Source organism: Candoia aspera, chromosome 15, assembly GCF_035149785.1.
Source record: "Candoia aspera isolate rCanAsp1 chromosome 15, rCanAsp1.hap2, whole genome shotgun sequence".
Classification (NCBI taxonomy): Eukaryota; Metazoa; Chordata; class Lepidosauria; order Squamata; family Boidae; genus Candoia; species Candoia aspera.
Window position 1 is genome coordinate 2,099,023 of NC_086167.1, and position 26,242 is coordinate 2,125,264.

The following is a 26,242-nucleotide window of genomic DNA, read 5'->3' on the forward strand; positions in this document are numbered from 1 at the left end:
CATTACATCTTAAATTGATAATCTGCATAAGCTTGCATGTGAGCTTTTAAAAAAAAGCAACAATTTGTTTTGACGATGCTGAGAAAGGAACTTTTGGGGTCGGGGAGAGAGGAAAGGGGAAGTGCCTCTCTGAAGGTGGTGTGGAATCCCTGCAGTTCTTAGAAGTACATGATATAAAAAGAACACTTAGGAGAGAGGTTGTAGTATGGAGCTGTCAGGGGAGAGTGGGGCTGCAGAAATTCACCGGTGAGCCCCCACTGCACTGCTGCCGGTCTGGGCCGATTGTAGGAGGGCTGACTCCCAGCCATCCACGGCTCCTGACCTGCCTGCAGTGAGAGTGACGCCAGGCAGAAAGCAGGTGGGCCTTCTGCATGAGGTTCTCCTGTTGGGGATTTCTGGCTGTCGAGGGAACCAGAGTCCTTTAAGGTGCCTAGGGCTGGACCACTGGGTTTTCATGTCGGTCTTTGGACATGCAGGCCCAGCTGAGCTGGCTCTGGAGGTCTCCTCTAGAACAAACGTACCATTTCTGGCTGCAGCCCCGTCTGGAGGCCACTGGTACCCTTGGGAGCCTGTGGAGTTCGCGTTCACTCATGGCATGATTGCTGCCTTGTTCTTCAGGACATTGGGGGGTGGGCATGGCCTGTGTGTAAATGTGGCTGCCCCTCCCTCACTTCTGGAGAGACCTTGACAAGGGTGTGATGGTTGAGCTTTGTGTCCAAGGAACAAACTTGCAGACTTAGTGATGTTTGTCCCTGTTTTTCTTTTCAAGGCCTGACCACCTGAACGGGCATATCAAGCAGGTGCACACATCAGAGAGACCTCACAAATGTCAGGTAGGTGTTCTGGGGTGGGGTGGGTGTGCTCTTAATAATAAATGTGCTTGCAGTGAAGGTGGAGCCCTTGGGTGGCCATTCCTTGCAGTCCAGAGGCTGTTGGACACCTTGTCCTCTTCCTGATGTCATCTTTGGCTTTTCCAGCTCCATCCCTCCCTGGAAGACCCTTCCTGCTCCCCAGCCTTGGATCCCTTTTTTTACAGCTTGGCTTCTCCCAGTTAGATGCTGAGTTCCCCACACCTTTTCCTCTTCAGCCTGTCCACCAAGAACTGGCTGACCGTGATTTGGGGGCAGTTCTGGCTAGCCCCCGAACACCATTGGCTGGATGTCCCCTCCCTGCCTGAACAGAGCAGAGCCTCAGGTTGGGAATTGGCTGCTTCTTTCTTGCTTTCTCGCAAGGCTTCTGGCTGAAGCACAACTGGAGCAGGCAAAGCACGTGCAGAGTTTTCCTTCCAGTTGCCTAAATGTTTGCAATTGAATTTTAAGAGCACTGAGTTAATCCCTGTGTAGTTAGCCTGAAAATAGAGCTTTTGTTCTTTTGACTTAATAAGATTTGAAAAAAAAAAAACCTTTGTGCTAAAACCAAAGCAGTGTACAAACGTTGAGACTCTTGTCCAGCTGTCAGGATACCCCAGGGTCTTGTTGCAGCTGCAGGGTTCCTCCTCTTTCCCACGTGTGTGCAACACCCCCCCCCCCCGCTTTCCTCTCCCCCGTGTCAAGTATGTTTGACCATGTATAGCCCAGCCTCCCCCAGCCTGGATGCTCTCAGACGGGTGGGCTTCAGCTCCCAGAATGCCCCAGTGTTGCTGTTGCTGAGAATGTGGGAGGTGAAAGCCACCCATCTGCTGGGTGCTGCGGGTGGGGGGAAGGCTGGTTGAGCCCCAGAACTCCGGTGGAGATGAACTGGGCTTAAAGGGGGCTTAGCATTCTCTGATTCTCTGGTTTTGTTCTTGGATTTTTTGGCAGAATTAATAATAGTACATATGATATCAAGCCAAGATAGGGAGGATTGCAAGCTGCAGGTTTGGGTTTCTCAGAAAGGCCCAAACTGAGAAGCATTAGAATATGGGGAATTATTTCAGGCTGCTGTGGGGTTCCTAGCATGTTCTGTTAGACATGGGTGGTAGCCACTGGATGTTGCAGCCTCAGTCAGTCTTCTGGAAGTGCCCTGGGCTACGGGCTGTTCAGCTCTCCAGGGCAGAGGAGAGGGAACACCCCCCAAGCAACCCTGCAAATGGAAAAGGATAAATTACTTTAATTTGGCTCCAGGGAGATTAACCATGTTAAATGTTAGGAGGTTTCTTTGTGGAGGAAATTTACGTGGGACGGCTCTGCAGGTTTTTACTTGGTGGAAGAGGCGAACGTTTGCAGCCAGGCTCTCGGCCAGAAGGGCAGTGGGCTTGTTCAGGGATGGCGTTTGGCTCAGGAAGGTGCTGGAGCTGGCGTGGGTTGGGCTGTATGACCAAGAAAGGCTGCCGGAGGCCCCCCATCACCTCACCTTGTTTGGGGGTCAGAGCCAGGTTCAGGTGCTTTCCAGGGGCAGCCCCATTTGGGTATGTTCTCTTTCTAGGAATTGCTGACTTTACCAATGGTCACAGCCGGAGCGTTAGACAGAACTGTGCAAAACCCACTCCCTGCCATCGTCATCAGCTGTAAATTCAGAGACAGCCAGGGGGTCCCTGGGCGCTGATCTGCTCTTTCAAGGGAGTCCAGAACAAGCTGAACCCCAATCCTAGAAGCTGCACTCCAACAGCATCTCCACCTTGTCTGGACTTAACCTGAGTTTATTTTCCTTTGTCCATCCCTGCCAGACTTTGGCAGGGTCAAGAGGATCAGCTGCTTCCTTTCATGGAGGGGAAGGAGTAGCACAATGGGGTCTCACCAGCATTCAGATGGCCCCCACCTCAGTGCTCCAGTGGTCTCATGTAGATGTTTAGAAGTGTTGGGAACAAGATGGTGACTTTGTGGGGCATCCTAGAGCAAACCTAGGCACCAATTTCTGTGTGTGTGTGTGTGTGTGTGTGTGTGTCAGCGTCAAAATCCAACAGGAGGGATGGGCTCCTTGTAAAACTGTGCCCCCAATCTCAAGACTGCCAGGGGGTTGAGAAGGATATCACGCTTGATGGGAATGAAAATCTTTGGAGATCCAAGAGCAAGTAGGGCTTGCATCCGGATCCCAGCACAGGTTACCTGACATAGTGGCTGCATGCGCTGGACCAAAGCCCTCAGATGCCCCAGAAACTATAAGGCCGCTACACTCTTAGTCACTTAAGAGTGTAGAAATGGGGCATTTGAGGTCAGCCATGGTATTTTCCAAGTCAAGGGAAGTTTTCTTTAACAATGTTCTTATTGCCTCCTTTCGGCAGGGAGGGGCCCTTCCGACTCAGGGAACCATGACTCCTTGGCTGTTCCCCAGTGGATGAGCAAGGGGCACGCTCTCCTTACCAGGCCCCCTTTTCTCCTCCCACCCAGGGAGCTGGGGGAGGGGGTCAAATGGGGCCACTATTGCAGCCACCATCTTGGCTTTCTTAACACCCCCCTCCCCCCATGAATGCCCCTGCCTAGCTAATCAGCCAGCCCTTGGGACTAGGTCTTTTCCTTGTGACTTCGTGCCCAACGTGGGCAGTGTTTCCCCCCTTACTGTGAAAAGCATCCCCAGCTGGCTTCAGCAGAGCAAACGAGTGTAAACGACTGTGCTGTAACTGGCACCCCCAGATCTGCTGGGCCTGGAGGTCACAGGGTTGGAGGAGACTGAGCCACGGATACCCTGTGCCCGGGGATCTTCGTGGCGTGGCTGAGAGTCCGGCTGAATGATTGGTGAAGACCATTTTTCGTTGGGGTCAAAGCATATTTATTGGTTTTTTGCTTTTTCGGTAGAATACCTTGTTCTGGTGTGTGCAACTGTCCTAACGAACGAAAGAAGAAAAAATTCAGGTTTGCTTCTCTTAAGAAGCAACAGCCGCTCTGTGTACATTAAATTGCAAATTATACCTCCAATATTTTGAAATGTCTCCTGTGTTGAGGTTTTTGGTTGTTAGTGAATGTTCTTACATTTAAATAATTTATTTATGTAATTATATTTTTATATCTCGTAGTTGGCACCTTAGGAAAGAAACATAGCATCATTAGGACTCCTCCCCCCCGCCATCCTCACAGACAGTGTTGGTTTTAGGCAGCCTAGTCTGTGCCGCTCCTGCTTCTGTCCAAGGCAGTTTGAGCCGCTTTGGCGGGAAAGGCGCCCCGTTATTGAAAAGTTCGGCCGTGGCTAAGAAAGCGCCCTCCTTTGAAAAAGAGGAGCCAAGACTGAAACAGAGACGCTTCCTCCTCACTTTTGACCCTTCTGGCCATTTCTCCAGAAGCCAGGCAGCTTCCAGGGTTTCTGGCCGTTGTGGCTGGTGGGTGTGCTGAGATCAGGATCACATCCGGCTGAGGACTGCTGGCTTGAGAGCGCGGCTCCTGGGATTTGCAGAACCTTCTCCGGGGCTAACCCTAAACCCAGGCAATGGTGGATCATCCAGAAGTGACTTAGCACAGGAGTATCCAGCCGGTGGTCTTCTCCCTTCATGCACTGCCCTCCACACACCCCTCTTCCCCTTTGGCCGACGGGGAGTGTGCTGAGAGGGCGTGATCTGTCTCTCCTGAGTTGTGAAGGCTGACAGTCCTGGTTGCTGACCCGGACGTGGCCTCAGGGCCCTCTGCCGCACCCAGGGTTGGGGGTGCAGTCCTTGAGCTATGCAAGGTGGTACGAGTTAGCCCTGGCACCACGTAGCACAGTCGAGGGTGATATTCTCCATTTTGTCATGACTTTGCCATAGTTCTCGCATGCACAAGGACAATGCAGGTGTCTGAAATTCTGGGAGGGAAGCGTTCCTGCAGCAGCCTGAGCAGAACCCTGGGTTTGCTGTGGTGGTCTGGTTCTGCAACCCTGGGAGTGTCCCGCTGAGCTTGGAAACTTCCACAGAGCAGTGACCCTGGGGAGAGCTGTTCTGCCTCAGCTGGCTGTACATCTGCCTTCTGCTCTGGTGCCAGTTTGTACCAAGGCCTCATCTGCGGATCGTGCCCTGTGCCCCGTGCTGCGGAGCAGGGTTAGCTGATGGACTGCAGAGATCAGAGTGGAGCTCTGCCTGTGTAAAACCCCGAGAAGGGCTGTATTACCATAATATGTAGCAGCTGCTCAGGACCATAAAATGTTGAATTTGCTCTGAGTGATTTCCTGCTAAGTAACAGGACTCTATGCTGATCTGGATTGGAAGAGGAAAAGGTGATTTGGGGTACAGGCAGGTATATCTGTCACACCTTAACATCAAGCCCAGCTTTTTCTGGGCTCATGCATGTGATCCCAGGGAAAGTGTGCCTAATTTAAGGAGGCAGAAGAGGCACGCTCACACGCCCTCTGAAGCACCTTTTCACCTTTGGGTCTGGAGAGGTGCACAGTGATTGTCTCCCAAGAACTGATTATTCATTTAGTGCAGTGTTTCTCAACCTGGGCAGCTTGAAGATGTGTGGACTTCAACTCCCAGAATTCCCCAGCCTGGGAGTTAAAATCCACACATCTTCAAGCTGTCCAGGTTGAGAAACACTGATTTAGTGGCAGATGTGCTGCCCCCGTTCACTGTAGGGAGTGGATCTGCAGATGTTTCTTATGTCTAGCAGTAGTTCCTGCCATCTTGTTCCTGGTTCTGATGACGATTTCCTTTCCTCTTCCACCTGTCTCGGACCAAATCCACGCGGTAACGCCCCCGCCCCCCCAGGCCTCTGAGCTCTGGTGGTGCTGAGAGCAGGTGGGAGCCAGCCAGCCTTTGCCCTCTGAATGATGGAAGTAACTTCCAGTGTCTTGCACTGGGTCCCTTTGGGTACTGCTGGGCTCATGTTTTTCAACCTTGGCCACTTTAAGGTATATGGACTTCAACTCCCAGAATTCCCCAGCCAGGGGAATTCTGGGCATTGAAGTCCACACACCTTAAAGTGGCCAAGGTTGAAAAACACTGTACTGAGCTGTCTTAAGCATGTGGGGGCCAGTTCTGATCCTCAGCCAATCCAGGCTTGTACTGACTGAAAATAAGAGTCAGCTTTGAGCAGCCCAGCGCTTCCCCACTGATGTTGTTGCAGAAATTAGTCTTCCTTTTCTAATCTTTCTTACTTCCTGCCTATTAGCAGGAAAATTCCAGCCTCCAGGGGATAAGCTCAGAGACCTCTGCATCCATAGAACAGTTGAAACTTCAAGAGGTATTTCTTAAACACTGTTTATTCTTTAAATATAAATACACTTCTCTGTGTTTACTATATTTGCCATGCTTGACAGGAAACTACTGGACGTTTTATCTATTTATTGTTGTTAGCAACAGCGATCTCTTCCAATATTTTATTCTTCTTTAAAAGGCATTAACGTTTTGTGGTTTATTTTAAATTGTCTGAGTCTTGCATTTTTTTTTTTGTTATTTCTGATAGCTGACCTCTGCATTCTGCATCTTGTATTTTGGTTCCTTTTAAAATTATTGCTAGTTTGACCTTTCAGTCTTAATTCAGTGTTTCTCAACCTTAAGCCACTTTAAGATATGTGGACTTCAACTGAGAGACACACTGCTCTAATTTGAGAATAAGCTGTGATTTGGCATCAGGAGAGATGAGCGAATTAAATGTTGTCCTAAGGACTGGTCATTGGGAAGTTCTCTTGAAGGAGAAAGAGGAGCCTCTGCATGCAGCTCCAGCTCCTTTCGGTGAGACCTATGCAGGACATCCTGAAGCCTCCTAAGATCATGATAGGGGGATTGCTTACAAGTGCAGGACAAGTGATACAGTTAGTCCTCACTTAAAGAGCACACCAGGGACTGGAAAACTGGTTGTTAAGAGGTACGGTTGTTAAGTGACTCACCACATGACCAGACCTGATTTTACGGCCATTTTTACAATGGCCGTTAAGCAAATCACTGTGGTCTTTAAGTGAATCATGAGTCATTAAGTGAACCCAGCTTCCGCAATGGATGTTTTTTGCTGGAAACTGGAAAAGTGGCAAATCACGATCATGTGACCGCAGGACGCTGCAACTGGTCATAAATGCAAGCCGGCTGCCAAGTGCCCAAATTGCAGTCGCATGACTGGGGGCTGGTGTGAAGTTTTGCGACAGTCTTAAGTGTGGGTACATGTTGTACAGCACTTTTTACGAGGCTGTTGTAACTTCAGCTTGTTAAGCGAGGACTGCCTGTACTTTTCTTCCCTTTATGGATGCAACGATAGCTATAATGTAGTTCTGTGAACTTTAACTGATAGGCTTTCTGACAGCCAACAGACTGATAACTGCTTGGTGTGGGGAGTGATCAGGACCGGGAGGGACGGCTTTCCACATCCTCAGCAGGAAAGATGCTCGGAGGGGACACCCACGCGCCCCCTTCAGAGACCTTTTCTGCTTCCATTGGGAAGGGCTCCACTTCCATTGATTATAAAACGGAACTCTGAATAGGACCTCAGGCCCAGCTGAGCCCTTTCTGAGGTTTCTGTTTTTGGGCACCCTCGCTGTTTCCTCCCGAATAAAAGGTGCGGCTCTTTGGCTCAGCGCTAGGTCTTAACCAGTCGTTACCTGGAATGGATGTCACCGCTTGGCTGTCATCGTTTAAAATCCCAGAACCCTTTCCTCGTGCAACGTTAGCGACCCCGGTTGCACCCAGTTGCGCTGCGGAACAGAAACGGTCTCGTTTCTTCAGGAGGGGATCAGCTGAGCACCCGGGGGCTCCCAAGGAGCCCCTCATTGCCAGGTTAGCTGCATGGCCCCTCCCTTGTGTGACGCAGAGCCTGCCCTTCCACTTTTGCTCCACCACACAGATGTCGCTGGAAGGGCAGCTCCTCTCGGGGCCAAATTATTTGCCCAACGGAACCCGCTAACATTTCTGTGAGGACTGGGGCTTTTTGATACAGAGCAGGGGAGTCGGGGGGAGTGCCCCCGCACTGCATTTGGGTTGTTTCCTGCACTGAGTTTTGCCTGAGCAGAGCAGGGTCGCCCTGGGGCTTGTCCAAGAAGCCGCTGGACTAGTGGGCAACCCCAGTCGGGGATAGAATGTCCTAAGCAGGTACAGAGTGATTGCCACCGTGGCACCCAGAGATCGGAGTGAACTGGCATCGAGATCTTACATCGTCACTCCCCTTGAGTATGTGAAGGCATCACTGTTGTTTTCTTGGCAACCTGATGGAAGGAATCAAGAATTCTGAGGTCCAAGTGGTGCAGCTTTAGGCCATTGCTTTACTTAGTCCTGCACTTTACATCGTTTATTAAATCTGTGTAATTTTTGTTGCTGATCCCGAGGAAATGTCCGGCAGGGATATGGAGAGGTTAGAGTGCTATGTGAACCCAGCTTTTGTGGTTTTAAAATCATGACTTATAGCTTAGCAGGGTCGGTAAAGTTGTGGCTTCCACATGAACCACAGTTAAGCAACCCATCCCCAGCTTTAGGGGAATGGCTGCCATCCAGTTGGGCCCAGAGGGTGCGCCTCGCTCCATCTTCCACACTTCTGTGCAGATGGTTTGTGAATCACATGGACTTTCAAATGGGAGTGCAGGGAGTGCCTTGAGACATGTTCTGGCTTCCATCCTCATTATGGGACACTTTTCTGCACCAGGTCATTTGGCAATGAAAGGGGCAGTCACATTGGTCATGCATGTTCCAAAGAGCGGCTCTTTCCTTGGGGAAGGGACCTGGGACATTGCTCCGGGCCCAGCTTGGCTCCCTGGCTTGGGGGTGGCTTTTGTGAAAGATGCCCAGGAGACTCAGAGCGGCCTTCCCCAACCTGGTGCCCTCCAGGATTCCTGCCGAATGCCATGCTGACCAGAATTGTAGCAATTGGCCTTGCTGTTTCTTCCTCTGGGGGCCTTGAAGGGGCCCAAGAGAGAAGGTCGGAGGGGAGCCCCATCCTCTTCCCCAAGGAAACTCTTCTCGTTCCCTGTGGGTTGGGGTCACCCATCGTGCTAAGTCCTAGAACCAGTTTAACAGACCGCAGTTGCTGTGGTTTACATGCTGTGTCAGACTGATGAATGAGATGATGTTTGAACCTCCACAAATGCTCCTTTTCGAGCCCAGTCCGGTGTGCTGTGTGAGCCTGGCTGTGCACATGCCTTGTTTCCCTCCTGTGTTCTCCATGGGGATTGCAGTAAGGCTGCCTTGTACCTGGGGGGGAGGGGGGCCCAAAGCCCCTGCCCTTGCCCTCCCACAGAGCTCCACCACAAAGCCTTCCCTCCGGCTGGCTGTTCTTCCCTTCAGAAACTTTGCAGGAAAGGCAGAATTATTCCTGCAGCGTCAGTGTGTCTGTAGGGGGATTTAATGTTGCCCTGGAGAAACCAGGACAGCCAACAGCCCTTGAGGAGAGCTGAGATTCTCCAGTAGCAGCTGCTTCTTGGGGTCACAGGCCAACTTTGCCAGGCAAGCCCTGCAAAGACAATGTGAGGAGCAGGATGGATCTCTTCAGGCCGGAGGGTGAATTTTCATCAGTGCTGAAACCAGCCCAGAGACCGCGGCCTCGCGGATAGAAGGACTTGCTGCACCCTTTGTTCTCTTCAGGTCTGCATCTTAAAAAATACCCAGCTAAGCACCTCCTGCTGTTTGTCACAGGACCTGATACTCAGGTTTTATTCATCTGCCACAGGGCAGGTCCATGGACTGTGTCTTCAGAGGCTGCTGCCGCACAGCCTCCCACAGCTCCATGGATTCCCAGGCCTGGCTCGGGACGTGGCTGTTGCTCGTGGCCTGAGAGGAGCTTCGACAGTGCTTGCGCTGGTGATCAGTCAGGGAGGCTGGTCTGTCCAGCTGCAGGCACTGCCGCGGTTGCGCGCAGAGGCTCCTGCTTGTGCTGGAGCTGTTCTGCAACTTCCAAGAAGTGCTTGCTTTCCCCTCTGGGAGGTTTGCTTTGGGTCATCACTGAGTTCTGCATGGCCTTCCCCCAACCTGTGAATGCGCTCTGCTTGCCTGGTGGAGGTGGGGAGGGAGTAGCCTGGGATCAGAAACAGGGATGGCTTGGATCAAGCCAGCCTCTCCCAGCCCCAGCCCACTAGCAGCAGGGATTGTGCACGCGTTGGGTTGCAGCCACGGATTTTGTTGGGGATGTTGGCTGTTGTCAGCCCTCTGAGGTAGGCCAGGTCAGGGAACAGATGCTGCATGACCTACTGGAACTCTTTTTTTGCTATAGGGAGCAGGACCACAGAATCGTGAAAGGCTGGTAAGAGTTGCTCTCCCCACTCTTCCAGTAAAGTGAACCGAAGTGGGGGCACATCTTTTCCTCATCCCCCCCGTGTAACAGTCACTGTGTTCCTTCCTCAGGGCCATCTGCGTCCTCCCCTGTCCCTGTGGGGGAGGATGGCCCAGAGCCCTGCCTCCCATTTCCACCCAGGCCGAGGCGGGTGGTTGTGTGCCTGCGGGAAAAGGTTGGCAAACATTTCCTTCAGGGACGTGGTCTTCTTGGCTCCCTAGCTGTATCTTTCCTGTTTGAAACAGAAAAAGAGCAGACCTTTCTGTGAAGATCTCCTGCTGGGGAGGAGCCCTTCCTGACAGAGCTTCGGCTGGTTGAGTTTCTCCTCAGTTAGGGCTGTCTTGGTTGTCCTTCTGACTGACAACCAGATGGTGGGTGGGGTCTGCTGAGCTTGCACCTGCAGCCCCCCAGGCAGATGAGGCAGGAGCAGGGCTTGTGGTGCTAAGCCAGACCGTGGTTTGGATTTGGGCATTACAACCCTGCCATTGTGGATTTATAGCTAAGGATGAATTACAGGCCCAGCTTATGCAGCAACCGGTGGTCAAACAACCCCAGCTGAACTTAGTCCCTTCCTCCCCCCGTCCGGCTAATGTCCCTCTGCTGCCATCCACAGACCTGCAACGCTTCCTTTGCCACCCGGGACCGGCTGCGCTCACATCTGGCTTGCCACGAAGACAAAGTTCCCTGCCAGGTCTGCGGGAAGTACTTGCGGGCCGCGTACATGGCGGATCATTTGAAGAAACACAGCGAAGGACCAAGCAACTTCTGTACCATCTGCAACAGAGGTAACAGATCCCCCGCTGCTGGTAGGGTGAGGGCGAGGGGAGGCCGGCTCGACTCAAGCTGACTGATGTGGTGGAGGGGGAGGAGGAGGCTGAGAAAAGCAGCTCCTCCGTTGTGCAGGAGGAGGTCCTCCTGGCTTACTTGTTGACTCTCTGGCACCCGGGCACAAAAAAGCCCTGGATCGATCCCTGCAGCCGCCTCCTCCATTGCTGCAGCCATGGTGCTTCTGGACACTCACTCAGGCCTTCAGGTTGCCGAGGGTCAAAGGCTAAGAGCCTGGGCATTGGGCAGGGGCCAGGTATGCATGAACCAGCCCCTGCTCTCTGAGTCTTCTTGAAAAAGAGGGATCTGAGCAAGGGAGAGGAACCTGGGGCTGTGCCACTGGCTTCTTGCTTTTTCTGGGCACAGAAAAATTTGATAAATAAAATAAATAAATAAAATAAACTCCTCCCACCCTTCCAAGCAGAGAAACAAAGGATCTCAGAGAACAGCATTTCCAAGAACGTGGATGGGGGTGGGATGGGGGAGCGACACCTGCACTTTTCAGTGAGTGTGCAAGGCAAACAAGCCCTTCATCAAAATGAGGGCATGGCAGCAAAGTCCCTTCCCAGGTTTTGAAATGGATGGGTGCTTCATTCTGCAAGGTGTGTGTTTCTCTTACTCAGAAAAGCATACCTGAGTCCTGAAGAATCTTTCCCAAGGCCACGTTGCAGCCTCAGGGCCATTACTTAACTTTCCAAACATGTGACCAGGTGTTGGCTCTGCTCTGTGATCCTCCCCCTCCCTGTTTCCTTCTTGAGGAGTCCCTCTGGTTTCAGTGAGCCTGCTTGAGATTGCAGCCATAGGCCAAAAAAGATAATATTAAGAGGTAAAGCTGTTTAATTCTTACTTAGATGGCTTGATTTGGATGCTGAAAATAATGACAAAGAGCTGTGGGTGATATCCTTTGGACTCCAGGAGGGGTGAAATGATCCTGCCTCCTCCCTGTTTTTCTGAGAATCCTGCTCCATTTGTGGGGGTGAGGAATGCAAGAAAAATAGGGATCTGTAGTTTAGTAGATCAGGGGAATGCTGTGGACATAGTATACCAGGACATTAGCAAAGCCATCAGAAAGTCTCTCATGATTTTCTCCTTAATAAAACGGTAATGTATAAGCTGGACAATATTACTATGACGCACTTAATGGCTCCCCTTCAGCTTGAGGGACATTTGGGATGGAGTGCCCCCAGTCCTGTGCAGTTCAACATTTTTATCAAGGACTTGGATGGGGTTGTTGAGGAGAAACTTACAAAGTTTGTAGATAACACAGAACTGGAAGGGATGGATAAAACTGATGAAAGAGAACATATTCAAAAAGAGCTATCCAGGGCATTCCAGTAGAATTTGAACTTCCACGAGTTAAACATGATCCGGCAGTGAGATGCAGCTGCTAAAAAGGCACATGCTACCATGAGATGCATTAGTAGGAGCACAGAGTCAAGATCATGAGAAGTAATTGCCCCCTTCTACTCAGTCCTGATCAGATCCCATTTGAAGTATTGTGTCCAGTTCTGGGCACCACAGTTCAAAAAGGGCACTGACAAATTGGAGCAAGTTCAGAGGAGGGCTGCCAAGATGGTGGAGGGTCTGGAAACGGTCTTACGAGGAAAGATTAAAAGATCAAAGTAAGTTTAGCCTACAGAAAAGAGAACTGAAGGGAGATATAATAGCAGTCATCAAATATCTGAAGGGTTGTCACATAGAGGAGTGGGTAGACTTCGTTGCCCCAGGGGACAGGACCAGAACCAGTTGGTTAAAACTACAAGGAAGGAGGTTCAGGTTAGGCGTCAGGAGGAACTTCCTGAGTGTACAAGCTGTTAACCAGTGGAACAGGTTGCTGTATGAAATGGCGAGTTCTCCTTACTGCAGGCTTTTAGACAGACTGGATGGTCATCTGTCAGAGATCCTGCACTGAAGCAGAGGATTGGAGTAGATGACCTCCGAGGTCCCTTCCAACCCTATGAGTCTATGCTTCTAGCACAACTTGGTGGCCAGTGCATGCAGAGAATCACAAGTGGTCTCACCATCCAATTTGGAAAATACTTTTTATTAGCTGGGGTGAGAATGACAATCTCTGCCCCAGGCCCTGGAAGGCCCTTAGGAGCAGAGCAGCTGCCACTGGGCTGCGAAGACAAAGGATCAGGGAAAAGACAGATCAGGGAATAGAAAGCCATCATCAGAAGGTTCCTCAAAGAAGGACACACTGAACAAGGAAAGTTCAGGCAGAGGAGGAAGAGACCACCCCAGGAAAACCCACCTTCAGCTGCATCGTTCCTTTTGGGTGGATACTTGCACTTCGACCTTTGTGAATGGTTCCACGCAGAGAAAAACGTTTATGGTTGGTGGAGAGGCTGAAGCAGGTCTGGTCATCCTGTCAGATGGTTCGAGGCCAGGGGCATCTGTTAGATTTTGTCAGAGATTAATATTTCGAGTAGAAAGGACTGATGAAGTGGAGAGGAGAAGGAAGGACAATTCAGAAAAAGTTAGAAAAACCAACAACTATAGATCATTGCTGAAACATTTGCTTTCAGCCAGATCATACGTGTGTAGATTCAGAAATACAACCAGTTACATCCAGTGATGTTTACATCCATGCTTAAAAGCACCGGCTCAGTCTTTTCTGGTGATTGCCAGAATCACATTTTCCACAGTGCTTCGAAGAAACCATCCTTTTTAGGTCCAAATTATCACTGGGGTGTGCTTCCTTAGCGACTGTGCAGGAGGTCTGTGGGAAAGGGAAAATAAACCTTTGAGGTGTCAGATGTTACTATCAAAGCACGAGATACTTGTGCCCTGTTCCTCTTCAGTCAGTAGGGAAAGTAGGCTGAAATCTGTGTTCACCCAGGAACTTCCCAAGCCTGCAGAGTTGGATTCATCCTCTCCAGTACTTTTCAGACAAGGAACCACACAAGCATTCCAACAAGGGGGTAACAGATTTCTGTCTCCCGTATTTATTAATTTATTTGCTTGCTAGGGAAGGACGGGGGGATGATTAGGGTAAGTTCTTATCTCCATTTTCCTCTCCCTGAGGGATCCGGTCCTGGACCACGTGATCTACACCTTGGGGAAGTGTGGAAGGCCCCCATGAGTGCAGGAGGGCAAGTGTTGCCCCCGCCTTCAAACAGGGAAAAGGAGGGTCCCACGAATTGTGGACCAGCAGCCTGACCTCAGAACCTGAGAAGACCCTAGAATCTTTAACGAAGAACTCGCGTAGCTCAATAGGCTGACTGCGCCTCATGTCTTGGTTGGGTAGCTTCCTTAAGGGATTGCTGGGATGCTGTAGATGTAATTTTAGATTCTTTATCAAAAATGTACGATAGCCAAATCATGGGAAGTCATCCTTCCACTTATACTGCCCCCCACCCCCCATTTCTGTGTCCAGTTCTGGGTACCACATTTTAAGAAGGATTTGGAGAGCGTGGAACATGTTCAGAGAAGGGAAGTGAGGACTGCGGGGGGAGGGGGAGCGCTAGAAACATAGAGGCTGGATTGGTGCCAGGGGCGAGGGGGGCAAAGCCATGCCAGGTGGGCCACGCTGCCTGGGCTCTGCTGAACTGGGGCCGGCCAGCCTCTTGGCTTCTTGTCCCTCCGGCTTTCTGGTTGAGGAAGGGCAGCAGGCTGGTCCTTCCCCCTTGGCCACCCTACCAGCTAGGTCCCCACCCTGAGGCCAGACACCTCGAGGGAGCCCCGCAGAGCCTCAGCCGCTGGGGGCGAGGAACGGGCTGTCCTGAGTGGCCATGCCAGCCCCTGCCCTTTGATCCCCTTGGGCTCCCACTCCGGCCAAGGTGTGCCATCCCCGACAGCCCCCCTTCCCTTTGCTGTAGGGCGGCCCGGAGCCTCTTCCCACACCCTGCCCACAGAGTGGAGCTGGGTGGGGCGGGAGGACCGGCCCAAAGACTGGCAAGGCCAAGGCCCAACTTCCTCCGCTGCCACTCTGCGCTTGGGCCCGTCGGCCGCCATGTTTTGCCCGGCTCCAGCGCTGCTCCTGATGGCATGGGCTTGGCTGAGTCTGGGAGCGGCAGGGGAGGTTGCTTCTGCCTGGCACTGTGCTTCGCCTGCGGGGAGGGCTGTGCCAGGCCCCCCAGGTCAGTTCCCCCTTAGTTGAGGCAGAAGAGTGGCCTCCATCGCACTGGAGCCACTGGAGCCAACTGGAGTGATGGCAAGCGGGGGCTCGGTGCAGGGGACCCTGGGAAGGATTGGGAAGGGGGGCTGTGCGGCCGAAGGGGGTGTTGGTGAGCGGCGCCTTTGTCCCTGCACAGGGGGCTCTGAGCTGCTTCTAGGGCGCCTGGATCGGAGCCCCCCAGCTGTGCTCCTCCTCCTGTAGCCTTAGCTTAACGTGCTTCCTGGGCAGTGGTCTGATTCGGGGGTCTGGTGCCCTGCGGATTTTATCTCCCATTCCCCAGCAGCGAGGTGCCCCCCTCTGACCTCGCTGAAGGGGGGCTCTCAGCTGGAAATGTGGCGCAGGTCTACTTCCTGCCAGGTGTGTTTGCCTTGTGGGTCGCACCAGATTGTGTGTTTAGGGTGCCTCTTCCCAGCTATTGCATTTAAGCCACAGTCCAACCCACACCCTTTCCCACAGAAGCCCCTGTGGATGACAAAACAGGAATGCCCAGTCTGTGCCCGCCATCTTTACCCGCTTGGATTCTGCCAGGGAGGGTCCTGCGGGGATCCTGGCAGACCTTGAGCCCAGCCACATGCCATGGAGGAGCGGAGGCTGCCAGTTATCTGGGCATAGTGGGCAACCCTCAGCCCCCCCCCCCCCCCGTTTGCAAGCCCTCCAAGCAGGATTGTTGGTGGCACGGCCTCCCTCCATTTCAAGCTCAGGAACACCGGAAAAGTGCAGCATAGGCCCTGAAATGGGCACATCACGGTTAAAAAAACAAAACCCTCAGAGGCCCTGAAGTTGGCCCCATCCGGATGTGTGATCGGCTCCACCCAGCCAGTCTGCAGCTCGCAGCTCTCCCCCTGGTATTAGGTAACCCGTTTTGCAAGTCCGCTTGTGGTTTCTGTAGGCTGATGCACGGGGTGGGAAACAGGCCTCCTCGATTTAGCCTTTCCCCCTCCAGCTCCATTTGGACTTGCCAGCTGGGATTTCCTGGAGCTGCGGATTCCGTCGGGTGGGATCCAGGTCCAGCCTCCGTCCCGAGATGGCTTTGGACTTTCCCTTCTCAGCCCCTCCCCACAGGGCCAGGCCAGGGCGGTCATCTCAGATGCTCCTGGGCTGCAGTGGATGTGGCTGCACTGAGTGGGCACATCAGGGCATTTTTCCTTGCACAAAGAGCTTTGGTAGAGAAAACAGGTTTTCCCCGCAGCACGAGAAGCAACGGCTCCTTTCTTTACTCGCCTACTGTATTTAGCACAGCCCCACAAGCAACATTTTGAAGGGGCAGCATAAAAGTATGCAAGGCCATTTGAAACCATAAAGTATGTTCTGCAGGCAACACTAAACAGCCAGTCAATATTAAATAGGGGGAAAGGATTAGGAAAAAGTAACTGTCTAAACGTGTCTGAGGATAAGACAGTCCTATTAAAGCAGCAGGCTGCAGGAGCGAAAATGGCCCTGTGCAGCACCTCCCTCTCCCTCCCCTCCAACCAGCCCGTTTTCTCAGCCCCTGTGCCGCCACAGAGGCGCTTTGCAAGTCCTTCTGTCAGTCCCGCTCTGCGGCCAGGCCCCTCAACATGCTGCTCTCCTACCGGCCTGACTTTCCTCTCTCGCCCACCTTCATTCAGCACCCGTTCGTTCATCCTGGCCTGATCTTCTCTTCTTTTACCAGACATGTTTCTTCAGAAACCGTCCCACAACATTCGATTCATTTTTATGCCTCTTCAGATGGACCCCGTTCTCCCTTCCGTGTAAAACATGGTCAGCCCCTTATTCACCTCCATTTAGCTTCTTTTGACAAAGTTTTATTTCTTGAGACAGACCACATCCTACCTACTCCCTTTCTAGTCTTCTTCCTTGCACATTGTTGAACCGTTCAGTAAGCATTGCCTTTATTCCCACACTCAAACTTCAGCTCTTTTCTCATTCTGCAGCCAGCCTTCAGCTGCATTTCCACACGGCGTTCCATAATCCAAGCCTTTCCCACTTGATCGTACACTTTCTCAGAATCAGCCAACATACAATAAACGTTCTCATGTTCATACATTTCTCAGTGACCTTTTGAAGAAGAACAACCCTGCCCAGCATGAAGCCACACTGCGTAAACCTGGGCTCCTGCAGGAGAGAGAGGAGGGAACGTGCCGAGGTGCCCAGTCCTTCCTGCTTGGAAAAGGGAACCTGAGTGCTCCAAGGGGACCCCGAAGTGCCAGAGGCAGCTCCCCGGAGGTGTGGTGGTTCTGGCGGTGTCCCTCTGCATGAACAAGGCCCTGATTCTCACAAGGCACCTTCCCACAAGGAGGCCCTTGGCGTGAGTCGGCTGGAAGGCAGGCCGTTCTTCTTCCGGCCCAGAGCGAACCTTGCCGTGCTCGCCTTAGCCAGCGTGAGGCCCGTGGCCCCCCAGACCTCTGGCTCTCTGTTTCCTGGGGCCTTGCACTTCTCTCCCCTTCCCTCCCCAGCAACAGTACATTTGCACATGGCTTCACCTCCAGGGACAGCTTGAAGCAGGTTTGCAAGCCACGGTTAAAGCTAATCCTGCTGCTGTGGACCTCAGCGCTGTGGGGAAGGAGTGACGTGGAAGGGAACCGCATTAGGCGATGGAACTCCCCTTCTCAGAGAGGGCCGGCGGGAGGTACTTCAGGTGGAGGGTGGGCACATTTCTGGCGATCGGGCTGTCAAATTCACATCTCTTGCCCCCTTTCATTGGAATTCTGCCAAACCCCTTCCCTGCCATTGGAACATTCCCTCATGCCCCCCATTCCTTCGTATAGGAGAAGGATAACCGCATCCGTCCAGTCCTCAAGCACAGAGGTAGCCTTCTCACGCCCTTTAAGCAGGTCACAGCTGCTCCACACGCAAACCTCATCCACGTTTAACGCTTTTCCACTGATACCGGCCGTGGGTGCAGCTTTTCTGCTGGAGACTCCCTGTTTAGGCCTCTTCATCCACTTCCAGAACAATTCCACTTCTGTCTAAATAGCTCTGCCTCTTTTCAGGTGTTGGTTTCCTTGTCTCCATGACCACTTTCCACACTTAGGGCCTTTATCTGACACCTTTGTTGAACAGACCACTGGATAATCCAGTTTCTCCTTGGGCCTAAATCCATATTATCCTTCCATAAAATAGCTAAAACTCTTCTGGTGCCATAGGGAGGCCTGGTTGGCCAAGTCATCAGGATGCGAGGCGTTTCAGCGAAAGGAACATCAAGGGTTGCTTTCCCACCAGAGCGAGGTGTGTGTGTAACTCTTTCTTGCCTGTGACTGAGGCATCTTCTGGCTGACACACCCCCTCCCCGTTTTCTTCTCTTGGTTTTCTATTGTGATCTTGTCTTTTATTCGGCATCTTTAGCTGCATTCTTTTACATACATTGCCAGCCACCTCAGGTGCCCTCAGAATAAAGGTAAATTCCAAGTCAATTTCTTAAAAAGTCCAGCCAAACCCAGAATTTGTGAAATGATCCCTAGCAGACCGGAGCCTTTGCTACCGGTGTGCACACATGCTCAAAACTGCAGCTGTATGAAGCCTTTCTGCACAATCCCAGCTTTTCAGAGCAACAGACCTGGTAAAAGCTGCCAGGTAACACAGTTTTATTTAATCCTGACAGCTCCGCAGCTGCTGTGGAGGTTTCTGGTGCCCTCGAGGTTTTAGAAAAATCCCTCTGTCAGGAGTAACTTTATGTTGTTTTCTCTCTCAGGAAAATGAGAGAAGCTCTTTTGTTGCTCTCCTAACTATAGGGCCCAGTTTTCCCACTAAAGAAGGAGATGAAATGCAGAGAGCTGAGAATGGCACGTTAGTGGTGAGCTGCTTTGCTTAGGGGGTAGAAGGACCTGGGCTCAGCCCCTCTAATTAAGGCAGGCAATGGCATTGAGAGGAGACTCCCTGGAGGTGCAGGGAAATGGGAACAAGGCCCGTGCTGACCTCGGGAGGATGTACACAGTCAGCACGAGAAATGTCTTGCTGTGATGGGGGTGGGTGGGTGCAGAGTGAGTCCCTTTTTTCAAATAAAAAGGGTGGCTCTTCTTAAGGGAGCGGTCTAGTGTTCAACCAACACCCTTCTGGAGAAGGTGGTCCCAGGCTCTCTGCAGTGTCCCGAGTCTCATCCCTGCCATTCCTCACCCGGCGCCCCCCTGGTGTGTCGGGAGTGCAGCTATGCTGGCAGGGAATTCCAGAGTTGCTGTCCTATCATGTCTGGGGGGACCCAAGTTGGCGGCAGCAGATCTTGCCTCTCCAGGAGGATTTTCGTCTTCCCATCCTGTCCTACAAGAAGAAAGATCACTTTGCTGCCAGTCTTGATGTGTTGGCCAATGTTTCTCACTTCCTTTGACCTGTTGTAGATTAAAGACCAAATATGGTAGATCCCTTCAGCAGCAAGGTAGACTTGATTGTTTAAACCAGTGTGTCTCAACCTTGGCCACCCTTAAGATGTGTAGACTTTAGCTCCCAGAATTCCCCATGGCTGGCTGGGGAATTCTGGGAGTCGAAGTCCACACATCTTAGAGTGGCCAAGGTTGAGACACACTGCTTTAAAGGCATTCCTGGCATGGGATGTTCTGGAAGGGAAGCAGCTTTGAGGTGGATTCTAGAGTCCTGGCGTGTTCTTGCCGCAGCATCTCCTGGGCCTGGAAGTTTCCCTGTCACTTCTGGGCAGTTTTCCCCCACCGGTGTGGCGCAGAGGAGAGGGCACCCTTTGCGGGTCGCTGCCTCTTCCAGGAGCCCCGTTGCGCCAGTTCTGGGAGCGTCTGGCGAGGTCCGAGGGGAGAAAGGCAGAGGCGCGTCGTGCTGGTGGCAGGATCTCATCTCCTTTTGTCTTGTTTAGGTTTCTCCTCTGCCTCCTACTTAAAGGTCCATGTTAAAACCCACCACGGTGTTCCCCTTCCCCAGGTCTCCAGGCACCCGGAGCCCATTCCGAATGGGGGAGCGGCGTTCCACAGCGTCAGGACCTATGGCATCAAAGGCAAGCGACCCCTCCCCCGATCTTGGTGTAGGACTGTGGCGGGGGAGGGGCGGGGAGGCGGGGGAGGGCGGCCAGGGCCGGGCTGAGCGGCGCAGGCTGTGGGTGAGGACAGGACAGGACGAATGCCGTAGGGAGGAAGGGCAGGCAGAGGAGGCGGCCGACCAGGCCGTGCCCAGGGAGTCGAGGGCACCCGTAGGCTCTGGGAGGGCCGAACTGGTGTTCTGAGAGCCGCCGTCTCTGATCGGGGCCCTGTCGCTCTGTCTCGCTGAAGAGACGCAGGTCAGCCACTCCCATTCTTAAGTCCGCCTGGGACGCTGGGCATTCCTTGCTCCTCCAGCAGCGCATTCCACAGGTTGGGCGTTTGCTGCGTGGAGAGGCAGCGTTTGAGGCAAATGGTTCTGACATCATCTTTCTGACCCTCAAATCAATGTTTCCCTCACAAGGAGCCACTGACGTTTTCCAGACACAGGGTCCCCCCACCCAGCTGGGAGCCTCAGAAGCTTTTAGGGGAGCCTCGAGAAAGACCGCTGGCGCTCCGTGCGATGCTCTGGCCAGGGAAGCCCAGGCTGCCTGGGGGGAGGGTGAGAGGGGCTTAATTCTCCTCCTCCCCACTTCGTGCATGCTTTAGACCTCGTGGTGGCCTTCCCGTGAGGTCAGGGAGACGCGAGAGCCGTCGCCTGGCACACACCAGTGGGGGAGACCGGGGAGGGGAGGCTCTCAGCGCGCTGACAGCTCAGCCTTCAGACGGACAGCTCGGTGGCCCTCAGACAGGTGCCAGGCGGCGATGCCGGGTAGAAGGTGTGGCTCCGGGTCATCTTGTTTTGATGTGCAGGGATGCTTCTGAGCACAGACCCTGCCAGCAGTCACTGGGAGTGGGAACAGGGCCCGGCTTCTGAAGGCTGAGAAGACAGTTGCACCGTGCTTGGAGCGGCCACCAGATCTTCCAGGCTTGGTAGCCCACCAGGGCTTGTGTTCCTAGGGGATAATGGACCTTCCTCACCACCACCTTGTCATGCCTACACGTGGATTGAGCCCCTTCTGTGGGGTCTGGCTGGGAGAGTCTGGTTTTGCTTGCTGAGGGAAGTGACTAGAACTCGGACACGTGTAGCCTCTGGGACGTTCTTCGGAGAGCCCTTGCCCACCTCTGTTTTCTTCTCGTTTGCTTCCCCGATGTCCCCCTTGTGGAGCAGGGGCTCTAAATCATCTTTGGTCGGTATGATATTCCCCCCCCCATTGTTCTGAGATTGTCTTCTGGCTTAGGCCAAAATGTGACTTGATCAATACGTATTGTAAAGCTTCATTCACGTGTGATGTCTTCCTCTGGGTGCAAAAAGTTTGCTCCTGGGCCAGGGGGTCCTGGAGGGGATCCTTTCCCGAAAGCTTCTGCAGCTCTGTCCTTGGTTCTGCTGACAGCATTGGGCCAGTCTGGCAGGGGCCCCCAGGGGGGCATGGCAGCATAGTGTAGCCGCTTCCCAGTTTGGCCACCTTCATTCAACACGGTTAAACCCTAAGACAAAACACAGATGCTGCATCCACGCGTCACATGCTGTACCTAAACAAATACGCTCTAGGATGACTTAACTGCAGGGCCTGGCTCAGCACCCATATGAAGACCGTGGCCAGGCTCTTCAGCACGCAAACTCTCTGACCCCTAGACTGGTGTGTAGAGGAACGCAGCTTGGAGTGACACCTGGGAGATGGAAGTAAGGCTTCTGCGTGCCTGTCTGTGCCTTTCTGAACATGGCAAAGGGGTGCAGTTGTAGGTGGGAAGTGCAGCCGGGCCTGTTTTCTATTTGGTGGGTTGCAGAGATTCGGGGGGGAAAGGTCTGCTTTTGTCCCCCGAGTGGGTGGAGCCTGGAGGGTGGGGCTGCTGCAGGATCCCCCAATGATGCTCGACTTCCAACCAGGGAAAGCGGCTGTGCCTTTAGGGATCTGCATGCGACATCCGTCTGCGCCTTGCAGCCAGACTGTCACACACGGCGCTTCCTAATAGCTTGGCCTGGGATCCTCCTCTTTTCCGTGGCCAAGGCTTGGTGGACGCCGGCTCCTCCGTTGCAGACTGGGGGGTGTTCTTGTTTCCTCTTGCACTTTCACACCGTGAGTGCATCCTTGTCCACAAAGGTGTGAGCAGCGGCAGTAGATAAATCCTCAGGGGTGAGAAGTGTTTTGTGGGGCTCCTCGACACACACAAAGGCTTTTTGGTGCGGGATGGAGGACATCGCGGTCTGGAAGGCCGATTAGCACAGGTTTGGAACTAGCCCTGTGCTGGAATCGGGCCGCTTGAGCTAGGAGCCTCTTGTGGCCACCGTGTGTCCCTCGGGGCCCTTGGGGTAGCTACGCCAGCTGTGGCTGCGCCTCTCAGCTAGAACGTACATGGATTGCGTGGGACAGAGCAGGGTTCCTCAACCTCGGCCACTTCAAGACGTGCGGACTTCAATTCCCAGAATTGAATGCTGGCTGGGGAATTCTGGGAGTTGAAGTCCGCACGTCTTAAAGTGGCCGAGGTTGAGAAACACTGGGATAGAGAATATAGAAGGGACACCCCTGGGAAACGGGTGGCTGCCTTCGGATTTGAAAACTGCCATTTCTCTCTCTCCCTAGAAGGCCAGAAATGCTCACATTCGGACCAGATTGAGAGTTCAGATTCCTACGGAGACCTCTCTGACGCCAGCGACCTCAAGACTCCCGAGAAACAGAGTGCCAACGGTTCCTTCTCCTGCGACGTGGTGGTCGCCAAAAGTAAATTGGAGTCAGAGGGTGATAAGAAGTACCCCTGCCCTGAGTGTGGCAGCTTTTTCAGATCCAAGTCCTATCTCAACAAACACATACAAAAAGTTCACGTCCGCTCCTTGGGGGCCCCCTTAGGGGACCTGGCCTCCGCCTTGGGGTCCCCCTTCTCTCCCCAGCAGAACATGTCTCTCCTGGAATCGTTCGGGTTTCAGATCGTTCAGTCCGCCTTTGCCTCGTCTCTGGTGGACCCGGAAGCCGACCAGCAACCGATGGGGCCGGACGGGAAGTGAGGCGCCTTTGCTCTTCACAAAGCAGTGGTCGGTTTTTTTTATATACACATAGAGAAGATGGCTGTGAGACACCAGATCCAGTTTTAGAGCGGGGAGAGGTTTACTCAAGTTCCTTTTAGGTTCCCACCCTTCCCCTTTCTTTTCTCTCCAATCCCTTCCCTGGACGGAGACGCTTTCAGCTGACAATCTGCAGGGTCCCTGCATGATGGCGAATAGGTGAGGGGGGTCCGTTGGTGGAAAAGACCCAGCTCGGGAGTCATGCGAACAAAACAGAGGCCGGAGGGCTGGATCCAGAATTTTGAGACGTCCTCGCTCACCTGGCAGAGAGCCAAATGCTCCTCTGCCCGCCCTTTGGCTTTTCTCTCTGCTCAGGATTCACACATTAGCAACCTTGTCTGCTCATCCACACCTATCCAGTAGGTAGAATTGCTCTTTTCTTTGAAAGGAAAATCCACGGGAGGCCAGCTTTTAAAAACAAACCACGTTTTTCCTTTAAAGAAGACAGGGCGGTTGGCAAGAAGCGAAGAGATGTTGTGGGGAGGAGGTGCCACCAAATTCTTGAGCTGAAGAGAGAGCTTGCCTGCACGAGACCCCCCAAGGGAGCAGCTGCTACTTGCACGCCTCTCCTGCTTCCCTGAGGACCTTGTGCGGGGGCATCTCCCCCGTTGTGTTGTTGGCTTGTTTTTCTGATCCTCAACACTTGGCCATTGGTTTCCTGTCTCTCTCTCTTATAATTATGGTTATTATTATTACATTTATGATTTTAGGACCTGTTGTAGTGATTTGCTACTGAGATGCCTTCCAGGGCAATTATACAGAGAGCTCTTAAAGCAGCAGTCATGTTAGGATAGGATTAATTTTTTTTAGATGTATCATAATTAAAAACTTGGCTAGTTGATTGTTTTTAAGTCTATGGGATAATATAGTTATGCAAAGTGAAAGCAAGTTGGGGGAGGGAGAAATAAGCTTAAAATTTAAAAGAAGGTAAGAATGCACTCTTGGTTGGTTGATGCATAAAGACCTCCAGAAGTTTAACCTTTTCAATGAGATGATATGTTTTTTTGTACCACCAACCTCCTGTGCAAATAAATGCAGAGTTCACAGAGTGATTTCAAAGCAGAAAATAATCATTGGATTGGACTGCATTAAAGAAGTTAGAATGTTACTTTATAAACTTTCTTTTGTCTTTTTTTAATTTTTTAATTTGTTTTTATTTGTTTGGTGCAGGGATTGAAAGGTGTTTGTGCACTCTGATTGCAGAAGAGAGATTGTCCTGGTGTGAAGATGCCATTTCTGATCTCTGTCTTTCGGGGCTCACTCTCCCTCCTCTGTGCTTATGTTTGTCCATAGGGAGATAAGCAGAGCCCGTTAGATCAGACCATCCCCTTGCCCTGTTGCTCCATGGCATCGGATATTTGTTGGCTGTGATTCTATGGGAATATAGGCAGCTCGCAAGACTAGTTGCCATCAAGAGCCCGATCACCAGAAATGTGCCCACCCTCCTGAAGTACCTCCAGCCGGCCCTCTCTGGGAAGGGGAGTTCCATCGCCTAATGCGGTTCCCTTCCACGTCACTCCTTCCCCACAGCGCTGAGGTCCACAGCAGCAGGATTAGCTTTAACCGTGGCTTGCAAACCTGCTTCAAGCTGTCCCTGGAGGTGAAGCCATGTGCAAATGTACTGTTGCTGGGGAGGGAAGGGGAGAGAAGTGCAAGGCCCCAGGAAACAGAGCCAGAGGTCTGGGGGCCCATGGGCCTTGTGCTGGCTAAGGCGAGCAGGGCGAGGTTTGCTCTGGACCGGAAGAACGGCCTGCCTTCCAGCCGACTCACGCCAAGGGCCTCCTTGTGGGAAGGTGCCTCGTGAGAATCAGGGTCTTGTTCACGTCACCTCCGGGGAGCTGCCTCTGGCATTTCGGGGTTCCCCTGGAGAGCTCAGATTCCCTTTTCTAAGCAGGAAGGACAGAGCACTTTGGCACATTCCCTTCTCTCTCTCCTGCAGGAGACCGAATGGCAGAGTAGGAGCTGAGCTGAGCTTGGTGAAGCCGGGTGGTGGGAGCGACTAAGTTAATGGAAGCTTGTGATGGGTGGAGAGATTGGCGTTGCAGCAGGTGGCATGAAAGGAGAGGACAGTGGTGTAACAGTCCAAACAGCCAGGATGAGGAGCCGACCGGACCTCCCTCCTAATGGCTGCCTTGCATGCAAGAGATGCAGGATCCCGATGGATCTTCCACAAGACCACATTGGAGTCTGCATTCTGATGGCCCGGATTACTGCTGGTTTTGCACCACCATGTGTGAGCAAGAGGTGTGGAAGCCATCCCAGCTTTTGTTCAGTGTATGGAACTGCCACCTTGGCTCGGGCACCCCTGTTGGGTGAGAGCCAGGCTACCTGAGTCACAGTGTTTGGAGCCTGGGCAGGGAGCAGCAGGTGGGGTGGGAAGTCAACAGCTGCAGCTTCTCCCTCTCTGCCAGACGGCCCGGGCAAGGTCTCGGGGCAGGGGGCTGCCTTGGCGTCTGTAATGCTCTGAGTGCCATGGGGCTGCCCAGCCAGTTTGCAGTGCCATCTTTTGCGCGTCTTCCCAGAACGGTAAATCTTGCAAAATTGAAGAGCCCTGCTTATACTGAGCCATAAACCAGCTGGCAACTTTTGATTAGTTACAGGAAATCATGGTTAAGCCCCCCTTGGTTAAGTCTATTGTGTGAGCACAGCTGCTGTGACTTATTCCAAGGTAAACCGCTTCATATTGCAGCCAGATAAGGATAAGAAGTTTGGCTGGGAATGGAGGGGGAAATGGCTCCGAAGGGCATAGCCTTGGGAAGGCTGACCACGAGGGTGAGGTGTCCTTAAATGCAAGTCTTCTGGTGCAAACAGGGCAATTTTGCAGATGGGTTTCCAAGTTAGTGCTTCCAGAGTTGGATCCCAATTCTACTCAGAGGCTGGGTTAAACGGGGCACAATGGCTGGGTGCACGCAACCAACCCAACTATGATGGTTTAGCGTGTTATGAGCCCAACCAGAGTGTCTTCCTTTGGGTGAAGAAAATGCAGGATGGAACTCTCCCAGGTTGAGGAGCTGCAGAAGGGGATGTGGCCATGCAAGGAACCATGGTTTCTAATGTTCTCCCTATGAGGACGCCCTGTGGTTGGCTTGCTTTAGAACACTGTTTCTCAACCCTGGCAGCTTGAAGATGCATGGACTTCAAGTTGATGTCCACGCATCTTCAAGCTGCCAAAGTTGAGAAACACTGCTTTAGAGAGCATTTCAAGCATGGAGCTATGCAGACAGTGTGG

The 26,242-nt window shown here is 52.6% G+C and overlaps 1 protein-coding gene across 7 annotated transcripts in view; it reads left to right on the top strand.

The window, feature by feature from the left end:
* Positions 1 to 24,130, top strand: part of PATZ1 (POZ/BTB and AT hook containing zinc finger 1) — a 30,087-nt gene extending 5,957 nt beyond the window's left edge. The window contains exons 2-6 of one of the 7 annotated variants that reach the window (XM_063315713.1): positions 770 to 833; positions 5,988 to 6,059; positions 10,675 to 10,846; positions 19,799 to 19,936; positions 22,538 to 24,130. In XM_063315713.1, coding sequence (XP_063171783.1) covers positions 770 to 833; positions 5,988 to 6,059; positions 10,675 to 10,846; positions 19,799 to 19,936; positions 22,538 to 22,956 — 865 coding nt within the window. In that variant the 3' untranslated portion in view covers positions 22,957 to 24,130. The remainder of the gene's footprint in view (positions 1 to 769; positions 834 to 5,987; positions 6,060 to 10,674; positions 10,847 to 19,798; positions 19,937 to 22,537) is intronic. The other 6 variants (XM_063315714.1, XM_063315719.1, XM_063315717.1 and 3 more) reach the window with 6 other exon arrangements.
* The last annotated feature ends 2,112 nt before the right edge of the window (positions 24,131 to 26,242 follow it).